Source organism: Palaemon carinicauda, chromosome 16 (assembly GCF_036898095.1).
Source record: "Palaemon carinicauda isolate YSFRI2023 chromosome 16, ASM3689809v2, whole genome shotgun sequence".
NCBI classification, from domain to species: Eukaryota; Metazoa; Arthropoda; class Malacostraca; order Decapoda; family Palaemonidae; genus Palaemon; species Palaemon carinicauda.
In genome coordinates, this window is record NC_090740.1 from 67774468 (window position 1) to 67794025 (window position 19558).

The window sequence follows — 19558 nt, forward strand, 5'->3', positions numbered from 1 at the left end:
ATATCACATAATATCAGAGGAGGTATTCTTGACACGCCACATAGCTATCTTCACCCCGAATAGCGTTAAGGCTTCGAGAGGGAAAAGTGGCAAGAAACAAAAGGGGAGCCGTTATTAAGGTACCTCTCCTCCCCGATTCGAGTCTATATGACGTCATCAACGGCGCCATATTATTCCTTTTAGCGATAAGCGAGGTGCTACAGATACTGTACCATTGGGAGGGGTCCTTTAGCCCTTTTTATAAAAAGGAAGGGCGGGTCCATTAGGATGACATGGCTATCTCACCCAAAAATAGATTTTTCGCTTCGCTCAAAATCCGTTTTTTTGGGCTCATGCCATGTCGTCCTGATGGAAGTTTACCAGAGCATTACTGTAGCTGTGGATTTTTATAATGTGCCTTGTCCTCAAGACAGAATTTCCTTGGTCGATTTAGACCTAGAGACCTATGATGTTACCGCCATACATCATTCCTTCTAAACATGAACAATGTTAGAGCTTCCTGCCCCTACAGGGAAGAGTCATGCTAGACTCTGGAAAAGTCTCGAGGAATACATATTACCTATGGATGCCCAGCAGACAAACCAGTATATTGGTCTCAACCTATACCTTTTAATTCAAAGTTTGTATTGAAAACTCACCAATGTGCGTATGTAATACTGACACCTCCCCTGGTATACAGAATTTGACTTATGTACCGACAAAAAGTTTGTATCCATATAGGAACAAAGATTATATATCAGTTATCATCACATTCAGAGTATACTGGCCTGTCCTATATAAGGACTGGCCAAAATCAATGAGTGTTTGTCTACACGAAGGAACAATCTTTTAAGATTTTCTTTTATTATCAAACAATATCCAAAAGATGAAGTGTAATGCTCAATATATCTTTCATAAAAATGAACCTGGGGCAAATAAGACGTAAAGTTCATTTAGAACTAGTTTATTGACAAACAATAAATTAATAGATCAATCAACATTTATAGAGAGATATAAAATGTGGATGAAATAAATTGAGGCATAAAGATAACAGTAATACAGGAAATACTTGTTTCATCTGAAAAGGAAACTTATTAACCCTTTTACCCCTAGGTTATTTTTTTTTAAGCGCATTTTGCAATATAATTTATTTAAATTGCTGTAACAGCCTTAATTTTCGTCATAGAGAGGTCAGGTTGGTCTCATTCTCTTGGAAAATGCCTGAAGTTTCTGAAAAAATTATAAAAAATATGCAAAAAAAAATATAAATAGCAGTTTTTTGCAAGGACGTACCGGTACGTCCATAGGGGTAAAGGGATGGGTTTTGTGAAACGTACCAGTACGTCCTTTTGGGGTAAAAGGGTTAATGCCACCTGAAAACGAAAATGTTAATAATTTTCATTAATTTCTGTCATTACTGTCTATTCACACTTGCGTAGAAACGCATGGCACACGTGTTATGCATTATGCTTATTTCACCTTTGTGTATGGAACAGTCCGTAAGGACACCTTAGTGGCCTTTCACTTAGCATGTTGTACCGTCCAGGGACCACACATACACCCTTAAATTAATCGTCCCAATTAATTTCACTGTTCTTCGCAGAACTAAGCAACAGGTTTAAGAACACTACCTGCTGCCACCACAGACCTCTTCAATTCCTCTACGTGCTTCGCATAATGCTTAAAAAATACTCTGGATGACTTCCAGCCAGTGTACGAGCGAAGGTGTTCGAAATTTCAGGGATGAGGCAATTTTTTTTGGATCATGACCTGCGGGTGTACTGTTCGGATCCGCTCTGCGAATAAAGTAGGTGATCTTCGCCCTTAGTTGTCTCAGAGACAAATTCGAACCTGAAGTTTCTCCCTTAAAAAGCTGTCCTCCTTAAAGTCTGAAGTTCTACGAAGATAGACCTTTAGGCACTCTACTGGATATAGAGAGACATCTTCCTTCAGAGGGCAGATACTCCAGGGACCCCACCTTTTGGTGGGTAGCTCATTTTTGGCAAGAAACGTTGGGTCAGGAAAAAGATTCAGTTCTCCCCCTTCTACGAACTGAATATGACCCTCATCTCTCGAGAGGGCCACTATTTCGCTAACTCTGGCCCCTGAGGTTAGTGCAAATAGAAATACTGTATAACTTTTTGGGTCAAATCTTTCAAGCGCAATCTTCGTTGTTCAGCCTTGAAGCGAAGTGAAGAACCTTATCCAGAGACCATGAAATGGGTTTCGGAGGCACTGCCGGCCTGAGTCTAGCACAGTCCTTAGGAATCTTGTTAAAGATTTCATTAGAGAAGTCGACCTGGAAGGCATACAATAAGGGTCTTGTCAAGGCAGACTTACACGTGGATATCGTGTTGGCTGCTAAACCTTATTCATGAAGGTGAATGAAGAAAGATAAACAGAAATCCGTCGAGATTTCTTTTGGATTCTTCGCCTTGACAAAGGACACCCATTTCTTCCATGACGACTCCTATTGTCTTCGGGTAGATTTCGATTTATATTCTTCTAAAAAGTTTATACTGTCTCTCGAGATCCCGAATCTTTTCTTCACCGCTAAGGAAAGAAAATCATGAGATGAAGGTTCCGGGTTTTCTGTGATGAAGGGAAGACAGTCGACTTCTGCACTTGCTGAGTCAGAACTGGATCCGGCAACGGCACAAACTTCAGCCGTAGTTCTAACGCCAGAAGAAACCAGATGCTGTTTGGCCACTTGTGAGCCACTATTGCGGCTGTTCCCCTGAATGATCTCAGTTTGTCGAGGATTTTCAGTAGAAGGTTGTATGGAGGGAACAGGTAAATCCTGGACCATCTGTTCCAATCGAGGGACATTGCGTCCACTGCTTCCGCTAGAGGATCCTCGTAAGGGGCCATGTAACGATGTATCTTCTTGTTTTTGCTTGTCGCAAAGAGGTCTGTCTGCAGTTCCTGGACTTAACGTAAGAGGAAGGAGAATGATCCTGCGTCTAGGGACCATTCTGACTCTATCGTAGTGAACCTGGATAGAGCGTCCGCTGTCACGTTGCGGAACCCTTGAAGGTGAACTGCTGATAAGTGCCATTTCTTCTTTTCCGCCAAACGGATGATGTCCAACATCACTTGGTTGATTTGAGATGATCTCGAACCTTGGCGATTCAGGCATCTCACTATCACCTCGCTGTCCAGGACCAGTCTTATGTGGGTTGAGTGGCGAGGAGATAATTTCTTCAGTGTAAGAAATACTGCCATGGCCTCCTGAATGTTGATAATGAAAGGTCTTGAATAGATTGGACCAAGCTCCTTGGACTTTCCTTTGGTGAGAGTGACCTCCCCATCCTTCCTTTGAAGCATCTGTGTGGATGATGACTGAAGGTGGAGGTGGCTGAAGAAGTATCGATTTCTTCAGGTACTTGGCTTTGGACCATGGCTTGAGAAGCGATCGCAATCGAGTCGGTAATGGTCTTCTCAGATCTCTTCGAGCGTTTGATGCGTATCTTCTCCAGACTCCTGTTGCATCCTTTAGCTGTGCTCGTAGCACTGGGTCTGTCACTAAAGCAAACTGTAGAGAGCCCAGCACTCTCTTCTGTTCGCATCTTGATATCCGTTTGGATTTCAGAAGTCTCTTGACAGATCCCGCTATCTCTTTCCTTTTCTTTAGTGCAGTGGTTCTTAACCTTTTTCAGTGTTCGCACCCTTTTCAAATCAGTAGTCAGTTCTCGCACCCCTCTGGATTCTGAATATATGAAAAAGCTAAAAATACAAATTTTATGTAATAATAAAACCTTTTTTTTATTCAATATTCATTCATACAGCTTAAAGTTCTTTCAAGAGAAAAAATTATGAGTATGTATCAACAAGAATATTTTTTTTTTTATTTGGTTCAAAACTACATTATATTTTGCCTGTACTGCACTGTAAACCTAGTGACTTTGTTGTTGCTGTTTTTTTCTACATAATGGCATCAAATCTTGGTGTCTTAGTACTGAGTGCTACTCGCATGTCATGTGTAGAATTCAGCCGATTTCTGCTTTTTGTTTTGATTTGAAGTAGACAAGAAAATCCTTGCTCACACAAGTAAGTAGTTACAAAAGGTACCAGCACTTTGAGTGCTTTCGTTGCTAGTGCAGGGTATGTTTCCAGCTGAGAAGCCCAGAAATGGTCCAGCTGACTATTGGTGAACTCCATTTGGATTTCACGATTGTGTCTCATGTCGATGAGATCTTCCTTGATGCTGCCATCATCATCAACATCTTCCAAATTCTGCATGAAAGGGTTCAAGATCCAGTTATTACGGGCTTGTAACTCTCCACATGAGAAGTTACCATCAAAGGAAGTACACAGCATCTGCATATGCTCAACAATTTTTCCAACAAAGTTTGGAGGCAGGGTAGAATTTTCTGTGACTGTCTCTTCCAGGCAGGGGAAATTTACCAAATTCCCCATCTTCACACACTTTATCCACAAGACTAGTTTTTCCTTGAATGCAGTCAATTTCTCGCTTGCAGTCACAATGTTAAGTCCCCTTCCCTGCAGAGAGAGATTGAGTTCATTGAGTGCTGAAAACACATCAGCCAAGTAGGCAAGCATCTGAACAAAACTAGGGTCATTGAAATGTATGGCCAGTTCTTGTACCCGTTCATGGAGAAAATGGTGAATTTCTCCTCTCAGTTCAAACACACGAGATAGCACACGACCACGTGACATCCACCTCACTTCAGTATGGTACAAAAGCACAGTGTGTTCCTGGCCTACATCCTCACAAAGTGACTGAAACAACCGATGATTCAAAGCCCGGCTGCAAAAAAATATAAAGCGTAGGTAAAAACATATATTTGCTTCAGTATTTCACAGGTATCCTTGCACCCCTTCGGAACCAGGTTCGCACCCCCTAGAGGTGCGAGCACCCCCGGTTAAGAACCCCCTGCTTTAGTGGAATGGAAAGTCGATGTGACTGTAAATCCCAGTGGATTCCTAACCACTGAAACTTTTGAGCTGGAGATAGTTGAGACTTTTTGGTGTTGATCTTGAATCCTAGATGCTCCAGGAACTGGACCACTTTCTTGAAAGCCTGCATGCATTCCGTCTTGGATGCTGCCCGCACCAGCCAATCGTCCAAGTAGGCCACTACTTGGACACCCTTTAGGCGTAATTGATGAACGGCTGCATATGCAAGCTTTGTGAATATCCTTGGGGCTATGTTTAGCCCAAAGGGCATGGCTCTGAAGGCATAAAATCTTCCTTGTAGCTTGAAACCCAGGTAGGAGGAGAGTCGACGATTGATTGGGATGTGCCAGTAGGCATCTGCCAAGTCTATCGAGACAGTGTAAGCCCGTTTGGGCAACAGGGTCCTTATGTGTTGAAGTGTTAACATCCTGAACTTGAAGTTTACTATGAACTTGTTGAGTGGTGACAAGTCCAGAATGACTGAGTTTTTCTGAGTCCTTCTTGGGAACACAAAACAGCCTTCCTTGGAACTTGGTGGACTTTACTCTCCGAATTACTCTTTTCTCCAAGAGTTCCCGTACGTATTCTTCCAGGACGGGGGTGGAGTGGTGGAAGAATTGTGGGAATAGAGGTGGAGCGCTGTTCCAGCTCCAACCCAGTCCGTTCTTGATTAGGCTGTGGGCCCAGGGATCGAAGGTCCAACGATCCCGAAATAAATACAGTCTCCCTCCTACCGGGAGCATCTCACTTTTGCTGTGGACCTGAGGGCTTGCCTCCTTGACCACATCCTCCTCTGTATCCCCTTCCTCTTGAGGGGCGTCTAGAGGAACCACTGGCTGATCATCTAGCTTTCGGACGAAAGGTCGTTGACTGCCTCTCGAAAGCTGGGTTAAAGGCAGGCGACTGTATCGCTACTGGCTAAGGTACCAACTGGTACGTAGTTGGAGGCTGTGCCACCATCTGGGGCACTGCGGTCGTAGGAAGTTGTTGCTGTTGTCTGTAAGGCTTGGCCGGCCGAGAGGGTAGCCTAGGCGGCTTTGTCTTCCTCTTAGGTTGGGAACCCTCATCCGGGGAAGACTTCCTCTTGAGAGATAGGCCCCACTTTTCGAGAAGGTTCCTATTCTCCATGGCGGCCTTGTCTACTACCTCTTTGACCACTTCGCTTGGGAAGAGGTCCTTACCTCAAATGCTGGATGAGAACAGTTTCCTGGGTTCGTGTCTCACCGCAGCCGAGGCGAACATGAACTCTCTACAAGCCCTCCTAGCTTTAATAAAACTACAAATCCTTGATCACGGTGGCCAATTGGGTTTTGGCCACTACCATAAACATCTCTTGGTTTTTGGGGTCACTTGCCATCGTCTCCAAAGTAGTCTGTAGAGACATGGACACAGCAAGTCTTTCTTTAGTCTCTTGCTCCCTACGCAAGAGAAATTCAGACAACTTTGGAAGGTCCTCGCCGAACTGATGTCCGGCAATATCTGCTTCTAACTTCCCGACTGAGAACGTAAGGTGGACGTCCTTCCAGTCTTTTTGGTCCATAGTTAAGTTCAGGGATAAAGGCTTGCACTCGTCCAATGAGGGGCATGGCTTCCCTGCCTCGACCGCCTTTAAGGCTGCCTTATACCCTTTCTCCATAAAGGGGAAGGCTCTGGTTGGAGAAGCCAAAAAGGAGGGGTGCTTCTTACTCAACGCTGGTACCTTCGAGTTAGTGAAGCCCCTCTCTTTCATCGAGCTGGAAAGTAAAGCCTGTGCTTTACCATGGTCAAAGACTATGACCTCTTTTGGCTCCGTCTCCTCCTTTGAGGCTGGTTCCTTCCTGAGGCGGACATAACAGTCCGGGTAAGACTCCTTGCTGTTCCCGAATTCCACCTCTTCAATGGGAACTGATCCCAGCTTCTCCGAGATGGCAATCTTCTTAGTTGTCATCGGCATGTGTTCGGCATACTGCCACGGGTTCGCGTCCGAACACAAAGGAAGGTCCTTTACGCTGAGCTTCTTATGAGGCCCGCGTGATGCTGCGAGTCTACGCATCTCCAGTTTCATCGCGGCTTCTTTTTCATAATTTTTCTCATGCATTTGCTGAATCATTTCAACAATGGAAGAAAGAGTCCTTCCCAGTTCCTCTGGGATAGTAGAAGATGTCGAGGGAACTGGTTCTGGGGGCAGAACCGACGAGACCTACACCGCGTCGACCTCTTCCTCCTCGGTCTCAGGAGCTTGGGTCAGCTCCTCTTCCTGACCTTCTGCGAGAAGGTCCTTTTCAGTGTACTCCGACACTTCTGACATCCTATCGTCCAGTTGGATGTCCTGTAACGCATCCGAGACCTCCGAATCTACCAGAATCTGGACGACAGGGATCTCTGAGTGAGGCTGAGGAATTACTGCATCTGAAGATGCCCTGGGGAAAAGATAGGTCCGCATCTTCTCACTTGGAAGGTAAGGCCCCGTGGTGTTTTTCTGAAAACCCCTGACCCAATTACGCAACTTTTCCTTTGCTGCATCCCTTGACTCCGCTGACTTAAGAGAGTCAAATGTCTCAGTAATCAGGTTAGTACATACGTCACATACCTGAGGGTCCCAATACTTGAGATCGCCTTTGGAGACTGCGCAGTGTGCATGCTTCCTGCACAGCTCATGTCCGCTGAAGTTCTTACTGCGGACGTTACAAAACATACTCCCGCACTTGGGTTGGTCTTCCTGTAAAGAGAAGAGATTCCAATGAGTATCTAGTGAAAAGTTTCACAAAATTAAGTATACAATTTATTATTGTATATAGCTTAGGATAGATAAGCTAGAAAGGAAAAATGGAAAGACACACATGTATTTCCTGCCCAGCCAATTGCTGTGACCTCCCATAACATTAAAACTATGGTTAATTCTTATTCTAGAAAACCTTTGGAATTTGTTATCCTCTAAGGATATATAAGTGTAACTCAACACCAGTTTCCAGAAGTTTTAATATTAGGGATTTTAATATTTTAAAGAAAGATCTCACTTTCCTTATACTCTACGGTCTCACAATAGGCTGTACATGACAACACATTGTATGTTGGAAAAAATTTTGTATTACAGTATAATCTATACTGTAGTTTTCTACTTACATTGTATACTATAATGCAAAATACTGGTTACTGTATAATCATATATATGCCGGCCGGCAAGTACCTGGGTACAATTCCAAGGTATACTACCTTTGGCAGTAATGGGTGGCAGATCGCTGGTCTCTGGGTGCCGGTCTGCAATCTCTGCCGGCCGGCAGTAGGTAATAAGCCGGTAGCCAACTGCACCCCGGCTGCCGGCCACTAATCGTAGTGGCCGGCAGAGTAGTAGGTGTGCAGCCAGTTGCCGGCCGGCTGCGGCTGATGACAGTCTATGCCGGCCGGCGACATTGATAAACCAGAGATCTACAGCCCACCCGGCTGCCGGCCGCTAAGAGAAAAAGGGCTTCTGCTGGCCGGCAGAAGTCTAAGCCAGTCTTTCAAACTACCCTGTTCTAGGGTCGAATGTTGGACGGTGGCCAAGGTTTTTTGATTGCTTGGCCATCACCAAAGGACAGAGGGGGAGGGATGAGGGTCCTATAAGATGAGGAAGGGTTAGCTTTGAAGCCTACCCTACCTCACCTAACAAACTCCGCTCTATTATACGACTATCCCCAGTTTAAGAAAACTCATCCTAGCTTAGGGTAGTCGAATACAGCAAGGAGGTTAGCAGCACCTTGCCACCTCCAGCAATACAGGAACGGGGTTTGGTGCTGTTATTTTCCCAGGTAATGGAGAATTCTATTCTCTGACCTAGGGTAAAACAGCACAGGACTAGTCTGCTAAACCACAGAAAGAAGGAATCATCTCGAACAGAAACCTTCAGGTGTGACCTTGGGAGGTCTAGCCTCCTATGTCTGCAGCCTAACCTTGCAAAGGAATCTTATTCGCTCTGTCAGGCAGCTATAGACCCCAGACAGAATACTCTGATGTTCTGACTAAGCCCAAAAACCAGTCACTCTGGTTACAGGACAAGGACAGAAACACCCTAGCCTAGTTTTACCCAAATACAATCCAGATAAAACTGACTAGGGTTAAGCCTAGGCTAAATCAGAGGGAAGAAGGGATTGATCTTGAAATCCAGAGGAGAAAAGAACAATCGGGGAAGTGTGCGAAAGTATACTAAAGCCCCTTAGGCTATTAGCCTAGGCGCGGTGAGAATCGATTACCTAAATCACCGAAACTCTCTCATTTACTATCTTGGAAGAGGAAATTATTTTAGTAATTATCTTACATGTATAAATAACTGCCTACGGCTTCAATAAAATTATCACACTAGGAGAATCTATTATATCATGCATGAAAGTACTAAAAGCAAAACGCCTAGGCTACTAAGCCTAGCGTAAGCAAAGATCGGTTACCTAAATCGCCGAAACTGATAAATACTATTGACACAATATAAAGAATTCCTAGTAGGAAGGCTAAATAGCTAAATTTATTAAAGCATTAAGACCGGGGAAAGTCGCTCTGGCTAGCTAAATGACTCGTGCATAGCGAGCGACAGTGTCCATGACGCCTCCGGTAGGCAACAGCTCTTGTATACGTTAATATCACTTTTGATTTTAATTTAAAACAACAAGAGCTTACATTTATACAAAGTAAAGATAATACTCAACTTTCCTGAGGCAGAAGAGGCTGGAGAAAGCATCATAATGTTTATTAATATCCAAGATAACGAGAGAGCACAAGGGAATCACCGAGCAATGGAGCTACGAGATAAGGAATAAACATGGCGCCATTGATGACGTCATATACAGACTCGAAACGGGGAGGAGAGGTACCTTAATAACAGCTCCCCTTTCGTTTCTTGCCACTTTTTCCCTCTCGAAGCGTTAACGCTATTCGGGGTGAAGATAGCTATGTGGCGTGTCAAGAATACGTCCTCTGATATTATGCGATATCCCTATAAGAGTAAATTAGGGATATTCGCTCCAGGAGTTAGAATTCTGGGTACCTTAAGGTAAAATTCTCTGGGAATATCACTGTAGTTAAATATACCCTAGGAAGCTACTTTAAAGGAACTTCCATCAGGACGACATGGCCCAAGCCCAAAAAGATATGTTGTAGATGTGTGTGGGAGAGCAAAGTAAATGTACAAAAGGGATTTGGGAAGAAATTGGGAAAAGCATTAAGGATATAATAATAAGTGAAGGACAATAATAATGTGAAGGAGATATCATACTAATATGCATGATAGGTTATATCAGTGAGGTAATTTTGTGAAAATGAATGGTCATATCAGTGAGATAATATCGTGGAAGTGAATACAAGTTGACGGAGTATGCTGATTTGAATGTAAACAATGCACCCTGAGATTATAATTCACCATGTTTTTAATTATGAATAGGATACTAAAATGTAAAGATTACATGCATTTTTATTGGATACAGTTAAGTGAAACACCAGTTTAATCAAAATCCGGTTTATTTTAAATATAGCTGTAATTTTTACCACCGTAAATGGATATGCATTGTACAGAGAGAACTATAGTCGAGTTTTTTTAGCGAGGCATATTTGCATCGACTTGCAGGGGTGCCCTTTTAGCTCGGAAAATTTCCTAAAAACTGATTGGTCGGATGTATTTTTGTCCGAATACCATCGTTGTTTTCAAATAATTACCAAGTAATGGGAATCGAAACTTATTTACTAAACTATATTTCTCCCTCAGATATAGGTTTTGTCAATAAATAATGTTAACAAATAAATATATAAAGTATTGTGATGGTAAATCCAAATTAATACTGTAACAGCACCCGCCGAAGTCAATGACAGGGACTTGTTTTCGGATGCACGCTGCATAATTTTGTAACTTTTCATATATTTCAGCACAAATTGAGATAAATTACACTAAGAATAAGTAAAAACATTTTATTATAATAATTCTTTGAATACCAGAATCTACTAAAAATGTGGAATTGATAAAACTAACTCATGGTGAAAATAGCGGTTCGGTTAAAGCAAGACTCACTTAGAGTGGGTCCTGGGTAAAACGAACATTCTACTGTCAAACACCAAGATGAGACTAACTGTAGCCTACATCATAGACCTATGATGTAAGTCTGTATAGAAAGGGGTTATTTTTTTCTAAAAGGTTTAGATTTTATTAATAGCAACATTTTCAGATTGAGGATACTGTAGTGTTGCATAAATTGCGTAAAAATCACAATTAAACTAATTCATAATTTCACCGCCGAGTTACAATCTCCCCTCCATTCTCTTTTTGGTGTTTGACAGTAGAATGCTCGTTTTACCCAGGACCCACTCTATGTGAGTCTTGCTTTAACCGACAAAAATACTTCCGACCAATCAGCTATTAGGAAATTTTCTGAGCTAAAAGGGCACCCCTGCGAGTCGGTGCAAATATGCCTCACTAAAAAAAATTGACTATAGGACCAGGTGGGTGTAGAGATATGTGGTGGCATGCAGCGCTCCCAGTGTAAAGGAGCGCGGGCTATTTGATAAGTATTGCATTGTTCTTGGCCTTCCAAGTGCGGTTGCCAATTATTAGAAATCAAATTCATAATGTTGGATAAACAATCATCACAAAGATTTTTTTTTTTTTCTGTTTTTTCCCCTTGTCCACGAGAAACTGCGAATAACAAGGTCTGACTGTATCAGTAAAACACCTCTAATTAGTTGACTTCTAGGTCCTTAAGACCTCCTATAGTGTCTAAACGTCCCTTTCAAGGCAGAGATCAGAAAGGGTCCAAATTCTTCAGAGGGAAGGAAAGAGGTAGAGGTAGGGGCTGCAGCGGCTGCTCCCGCTAGGGAGGGCAATCCCCAAACCGACCACCAGTGGGAGGATGTCTGCAGCACCGCTTGCAGAGGTGGCAGCATCACGGGGCCGATACCTTGACAGGTTTTCGCGTCCCATTCACTCAATCTCTCCCTCCTCATACTCAGAATCCAATTACATTTGTATGAAGTGGTCTGTAAAGGAGCTGAGGGCCAAAGTCCAGATCCTGCTGCAGAAGGATGCTCTCCAAGAGGTCCTCGACGGGTCTCCAGGCTTCTACAGTCGACTCTTTCTTGTGAAAAAAGCTTCTGGAGGTTGGAGACCAGTCAGATCTCTCGCCTTAACAAGTTTGTCCAAACAAACTCCTTTCAGGATGGAGGCGACAGACACGGTCATTCAGGCAATAAGACCAAGGGACTTCGTGTGTACATTAGATCTCCAAGACATATACTTCCAGATCCTAATCCTTCTGTCTTCAAGGAAGTATCTTAGGTTCATACACGAGAACTTATGTCATCAGTTCAAAGTTCTCTGTTTCGGTCTTGCAACAGCACTTCAGGTATTCGCCAGGGTATTTGCCCTTGTGTCATCTTGGGCTCACAGGAACAGCATTCGTCTTCTTCATTATCTCGACAATTGGCTGATTCTCGAAGACTCGGCGATGACCCTTCTCCATCACCGAGATAAGCTTTTTGAGTTTTGTCAGGATCTTGGGGATCTTGCTAAATCTCCGGAAGTCTTCTCTGTTGGCCTCTCAGAGACAAATTTTTTTTTGGTACGATTATAGATACCAACCTCCAGAAAGTCTTCCCATTAGACGACAGAGTTCTCGGGATGAGAGAAGCGGCAAAATCCATCATCAGGCGGGAGGATCTCCCTGCTCGACGTTGGTTAAACCTCCTAGGCCATCTAACCTCCCTTATCTCTCTAGTTCCCAATGGCCGCCTCAGGATCAGATTCCTGCAATGGCAGCTAAAATCATTGTGGAACCAATACTCGGATTCCCAGGACAGTGTAGTCCAAATAACACAGGAACAAGTGGCGGATCTACGATGGTGGGTGGCAGAGGAAACCTCGGCAAAGGCCAAGATTATCTTGTCCCTCCGCCAGACTTGTTGCTCTTCACACGCATTAAAGGAAGGCTTTGGGGCTCACTTACTGCAGCACACAGTCTTGGGCCTATGGTCCAAGTCCGAAAAGTACCAGCACATAAATCTCTTAGAGATAAGAGAAGCCTTTCTAGCTCTACAGCAGTTCCATCAGTTGCTGGCAGGTTACTCTCTGGTATTGATGAGCGACAGCACCACAGTAGTGGCTTGCCTAAACAAACAAGGAGGTACCTTTTCGCTGCCACTATGCCAGCTTGCAGTAAAGATTCTACGATGGTCAGAAGATCATTCAGTGTCCCTATCAGCTCGTTTCATTTCGGGAAAAAGGAATGGGCTCGTAGACAACCTGAGCAGAGCAACTCAGATAGTGGACTCCGAATGGTCTTTGAGTCCTCTGATACCCAACAAAGTTCTGACTTTGTGGGGTTCCCCGATAATGGACATGTCCGCAAAGTCCCTGAACTTCAGGCTCCTGTTGTAATGCTCCCCAGTCCTGAACCCTCAGACTCTATGGCAAGATGCATTCTAACAACAGTGGGACAACATCGACGTATACACCTTTCCCCCATTCCGTCTGATGAGGAGATTGCTTAACAGAATCAGAACCGTCTCTGCGGCTTTACGCCTGGAGACTATCCAACATCTTTCTCAGACAGAGAGGTTTTTCACAACAGGGCTGGGAAAAGGATATTTGGTCACTTACAACAGTCCTATGCCTCAGTATACCAGGCAAAATGGAACGTCTTTTGTGGTTGATGTTGTGGAAGGGATATCTCTCCCCTTGATGCCACTATTCCTGTAATAATGGAGTTTCTTATTTACCTTCAAGAGAAAAAACTCCTTTCAGTCTCAGCAGTGAAAGGTTATCGGTCAGCCTTAAGCCTAGCCTTTAGATTGAATAGAATGGACCTTTCCTCTTCATTAGAACTTTCCTTACTCATACGAAGTTATGAGATCTCTTACCCCCAATCGGAGATAAGTCCTCCTCCTTGGAACATGGTTGGCATCTTGAGGTCCTTGAAAGGACCTTCCTACAAACCATTATGCCATGCAACAGACCGTATTGTCACTGAAGTCGGCGTTCCTACTCGTTTTAGCGTCAGCTACGAGAATCAGCGAACTACGTGGTCTCTTGTATGACATCGCCCATTCAAGGGGATGGGGGGGGGGGGGGAAGTGACTCCTGACTTCGTCCCTGAGTTCATTGCAAAGACTCAAAATCTAGTGGTATTGGAACCCTAGTTTTGGGCAATTGTTACGTTGCCCAGTAAGGAGTTTGAAATACACTACTACCTTAAATGTACAGCAGCAATCCGGCCACGACTAGTATTTATTAGTTCTGGTAGAACTGAAAGGAGGATCACAGAAAACTCTGTTTCAGCTTGGATATGCAAAGTCATTGACCCAGCAATTAATCCTGAAAGTCAGCCAGCTTGAAGGCCTAGAGCTCATGATGTCAGGGGTATCGGTATGTCCCTGGCATTCAAGCACAACTTTTCCATGTTGCAAGTTTTACAAACGGCTGTATGGAAGCGTCAAACTACCTCACAGCATATATCTACCAGACGTGACCCACAGCAGACTTGATATGTTTTCTGTCGGCCCTGTGGTGGCTGCATAACAAGTGGGTTAAAGTACCTCGGGCTCCTTGTTGAACGAGTAGCAGTTGGTTGAAGGCATTGGATACCCAGATTAAGTCTGGGATGAATGAAAGTATGTCTGGCTTTTTTCTTTTCTTGATCTTCCCTCGCTTGGGGTATAGCACCATGGGTCCCTCTGTAAGCTGGCTTCAACTTCTGCAGGTAATAACCATTTCCCATGTGTAACCTAATATTGTTTATATTGATATACGTACTTGTACACGTCCCCAATGATTCCCTCAAAGTAGGCATTTGGAAACATCTATTTTTATGTGTAACATTCCTATTTAGAACATTCTTACCCAGACTTTCATTTGCTATATCTCACATCCAGTATTGCTTAGGCCGCTATCATTCTTACTTTTATATTGATAAGCGAGGTGGTAAGGTTCCCTTGATTACAGTCTAATACTGTACTAGGCAAACCTGGATCAATGGCTATGCCAGTAGCTGGACTTATCTATCCACCTAAGGGTGAATCATCCATGATGAATAACATAAGGTTTGTTAGTTTGGTGAACTAATGACGAATTCAAAGATAATTTGTATTTTTCCCTAACTAATACAAACCTGGAGTTATTTATATACTGTAAATTGTCCCATCATCACCTGTCCCCCCAATAAGTCGTGCCTGCAATAGAAAAATAACTAGATCACCGTTCCCTGAGTATATACAGTACAGTATAGAGGTAGCTAGTACCCCTAGCCACCCCCTATCCAGTGTCTAGGTAGGGTTCCCACCTTGCACCAAAGTTCTAATTGGGTACCTTCCAGCTTTGCCAAATGAATATCCATAGTAGATAACTCCAGGTTTGTATTAGGGAAAAATACAAATTAACTACAAATTTATTTTTGTTATTTTTTACAAGATTTGATTGTCAGTGTTCAAAGGTCACGTATTTACAGTGCTGTTTTTGCTATAGAACCTTCAATTAATTTTTTTGCAAAATTTGTTGTCACAATATATCGGCCTTGTAGAAACATGTCTTATTTGTACAGTTTACAGTATCTGCCTCCACTATGTTGTATATATTTCTGAGCCCCATATTATGTATCAGGAAATGGAACGTTTGTTGTGAGAAGTTATAACAGAATTACTATTAATTGTTTCATTTCGTTTTCAGTAATTTTGGCCTTGCAAAGCAGTGCTTAAAGCTAGTTCAGCGGCCAAATGAAGAAATACTTAATGGAACCTTCAGTATCCTCAGTATTGTATGTACTGACCAGTCAATAAGAGTAGAGGTAAGATTTGATTAATTGAATACATTTTTGTTCCGACACAAATGCAAACCATTTGCTCTTTACTATGGAGATAAATGTTAGCTCAAGCTAGCAAATGGTTATAAAACTTTTAACAAGGTGTCAAGTACCAGGGGAAGGACTCCCCCACTCACTCATACCTTTTTCACTTCAATCTTAATTGTGGTAGGAAACAAACATCTTCCACATTCACTGGCTATGGCAAATGAAAATTTACTCTTAGAATATGTTCCCATTGATGCTTGCGTCTCAGATTTTTTCCTTGAGTTGGAGACTTGATTAGACTCAATACTCCTTAAACTCTCTTAGTTGATAAAAGGTGAGCAACTGTAGTGAGGGGCTTATCATTAGCACCTAGGAGTTAGACTTCTATGAAGTCTTAAGATCAGAAATCCTCTAGAGAAGAAGCCTGTTTTACATCTGTGTTTGCCAATCTGTCGTTGGACACAGGAAAGCAACTTTTGTCCCCTGGGTTTGGAGTCCAATCTCACTTATTGGAAGCAGTTGCTTTGTGACTGATCACCTGATTTGGATCATTAATCCCCTAGAGAGGAAGTCTGTTCCATCTGTGTTTGCCGATCCTTTGAAGTCCAACTTCATTTATTGGATGCATTGGAGGTTCTGTTTTAAAGCTACCTTATTTTTTGGGCATTCAAGTGGAAGTTGGTTTTTCACTTGAGAGATATGCTTACTATTTTCTACCTTTGAGCCTGCCAACAGTTTGGTGTTTTCATCATTGAACCATGGTTTGTCTTTCACTCGGTACCTTAGCACAAGAGAAGGGATATGCCTATCAATTATGTTGACTATTCTAATTCAAAGGGACAACAGGATCAACACTACTATATAATTGTGACCAATTCAAGCCCAAAAGATCACTTAAAATCTGATTCCAATCTACTTGAGATTTCATATAAATCTTACATGAGTATGATACATCAGGGACAGGCTGCTCAGTTTCCACCACTAATGAAATCAAGGCATGATCAGATGTCCCAACAGGAGAACCAACCCTACTTGTCATAAAACCATGAGAGTCGGTGTATACGAGGTCCAAGCAATTACCAAACCTGTGAGTAGCTTCTCTTATGATTTGCTCACAGCCTGATTCAGAGGATTAAGTCTAAAGCTCTTAAACTGTGGTGATTGGTAGGAGAAACAGGATTTAACCACTCCTTATGGTGAGCATTAAAATTACCAACAAAGACAAAAGAGCCATTTCTATCATCTTCATGTATCTTAGCCATAATGGTAAGAAGACAATCGAAGATAGAATCATCCGTGTCTAGAAGGGATTTGAAAAACCATTAAAACATATATGAAAAATAGCAATCAATACCATCTTTTCCAATATGTTTGAAAAAAAAAATACATATAAGAAATGAGGACTAATAGAAAAATCTGCTCTATAGTATTCTAGCTAATAGAATTATCTTTAAAATGCTTTTTAAATGATTAAAATCAGTTGAGGAACAAAAAAGTAGATTGAGCTTGAAATGACCCAAAATAACATTGTTTCAATAGAGCAGTCACTACCCTTAAACTAGAGGGCTCTGTCACCCACTGTCCATAGAAAAGGGTAATTCTTTTGGCTGATGTGTTTAACAGTGGGAAGAGTAATGAGAAACTACATTTTCTTCATTCCTGTTCTTCTGAGGCTAAACTAACTAGTTTAGCTTTTTTCGTCTCATTAAATTAAGTCTCTCTTGATGGACCTTGATGCTTATGGAGGTGTAGACCTAAATGGTATTTTCCTTTGATTTTTTATAAAGATTGTAGATTTCCTAGCTCCTGAGTTATGTTATTTTCTATAAGTTAGCAAGAAGAGGTTTTTTGCACTTGTTCGAGAATTGGTAATGTTACTCCAATATGTAAATGTGTTTGTGGTAGCTCAAGTTCGTCTAATTACCACTCAATTTCCATACCTCTCTTATTGTCTAAAGATTTTGAGCGTCTTTTTGCAAAATACTTAAATAGGTTTGCTGAAAGTAATCATCTGTTCCCTAGTTTGCCATTTGGCTTTCATAATGGTATTGGAGCATGTGATGCCCTTCTTACAATCTCCAATGCTGTACAGAAATCCCTTAATTGTGGCCAGGAAGTTTGTATGATTTGTCTTTATTTTAGTGCAGCCTTCCATCTTAACGATAGAATGCCTTGACGGAGTCACGTGGTTTCTTCATATTGTTGAAGAATCGTGGCGGGGAAATTGTTCCCCCAGTTCGAGTCTAAATTTCTCTCTCATCTATTTCTCCTTCTGAATATTACTTCGACCTCATCCAAATTTTGAAAATTTTCTTTGTTTTGCTGTCCTAACTCTGAGTATTATTTCTCTTAAGTTTATATTGTTAGAAATTAGAAGGGATTGATATTTGTGTCCGACTGTGTAGAATAGCAGTTCGGTCGTTAGCTTGATTCGTAGCATTATCTATTTTTCTTAATAAATAACTTAATGCTACTTAGTATAGTAACTATTAGCGTTAACGAGAAATGATTAGTAAAATAAAAAATTAAATTAAACTTATAAATTAAATTACTTCAACCAGTCTTTGCTTAATAGGCCGTAAGTTCGCGCGTGCGTACTGTGTATCTTTCAAAGGTAAGAAGTAAACTACCTCGGAGGTTACCACAGCCACGGGGGACAGTTAGTCAGTAGCCAGGCCGGCATGTACAATACTTGTAAGAAATTAACCAGAACAAAACTGAACGTATGAACTCCAAGACAACAATAATTTTGGAATACTTCAACTTCAGCATACTTTGTGATAAGTGTTTTACATTACTGTATTATGTATCTCTAGGGAAAACAGTAATGTACGACAATGTCACAAAGCTTGTTTATTAGTGGATCTACTCTATAAAGTAAGTTATTTTGGTTATTAAATAATTATTTTGTTTATTAAATATAAGTAAGGTTGAAATTGAAATAAATTCCAACATAATTCCAAAATTATTATGTATTCCATGAAATATTTTGGAGGTGAATTCGATGTGTTTATCGTTTGGTAAAATAAGTGATTTTTTTTAGAAACAGCTAACTGGCTAACTGTTGCTCGGAATTTTGAATCGTAACCAATATAGAACTCAAGTGCAACATAATTCGTTACATATATTATGTATTATAATAAATTTCATATTCACTTATAATGTACTTGGTAACCTGTAAGCTTGGATAACTTTAGGTGGTCTGTTATCTTAAATATTTGCAGGCTATTTATAATAAATCTATTAAATGTAATTATATAGGTAATCATATCAGATAAAGAGGAAGAGTTGGTTGACCCTATGCATATGATATCATCCTTGAGGAGGATGCGGGGAATCCACAAATGGAAAATAACTATAAACTTGAAGAACCTAATGGAGCTTCATGATGATAATAGATTAACTTCTTCCTTTTGTAAGACCCAAATAACCAAAACCAAAAAAGAGATCAATCAGGTTAAAAACTTTGATGAAAAAATTAATAATGTTTGGGAGACACATGAAGTAATGAACAATATTATAAGGAGGCGTTAGATAGTCAGGCAAAATATAGCATTCAGATTAGTACAGAGCTCGACCAATATGAACACTACGTAAGTGAATCAAGTGGGACTTCTGGTAACTTATCTGCAGATAAAGTTTTAGATGTGATGTCTAGAATAAATATGTCTGATGGGAAACCCCCTCCTTTAGAATGTGGAATCTTTACTGGTGAGGAGAAAGATGAATTCGCTTTGACTTCATTTCTTAATCAATTTAATAATGTCTAGAAAAATCTTTCCTATTCTGCCAAACAAATATATTTACATGGGTACCTTAGGGACTATGCCTTGAAGGTAGTTAAGCATTTGACTATTTCTGACAGTAACTACCACTTGGCAATTGAAATG

The 19558-nt window shown here is 41.5% G+C and overlaps 1 protein-coding gene across 2 annotated transcripts in view; it reads left to right on the top strand.

The window, feature by feature from the left end:
- The window catches only part of LOC137655757 (uncharacterized), a 488837-nt gene that overhangs the window by 66564 nt on the left and 402715 nt on the right, over positions 1 to 19558 (top strand). For both annotated transcript variants that reach the window (XM_068389839.1, XM_068389840.1), the window contains exon 3: positions 15548 to 15665. In XM_068389839.1, the coding sequence (XP_068245940.1) occupies positions 15548 to 15665 (118 nt within the window). The remainder of the gene's footprint in view (positions 1 to 15547; positions 15666 to 19558) is intronic.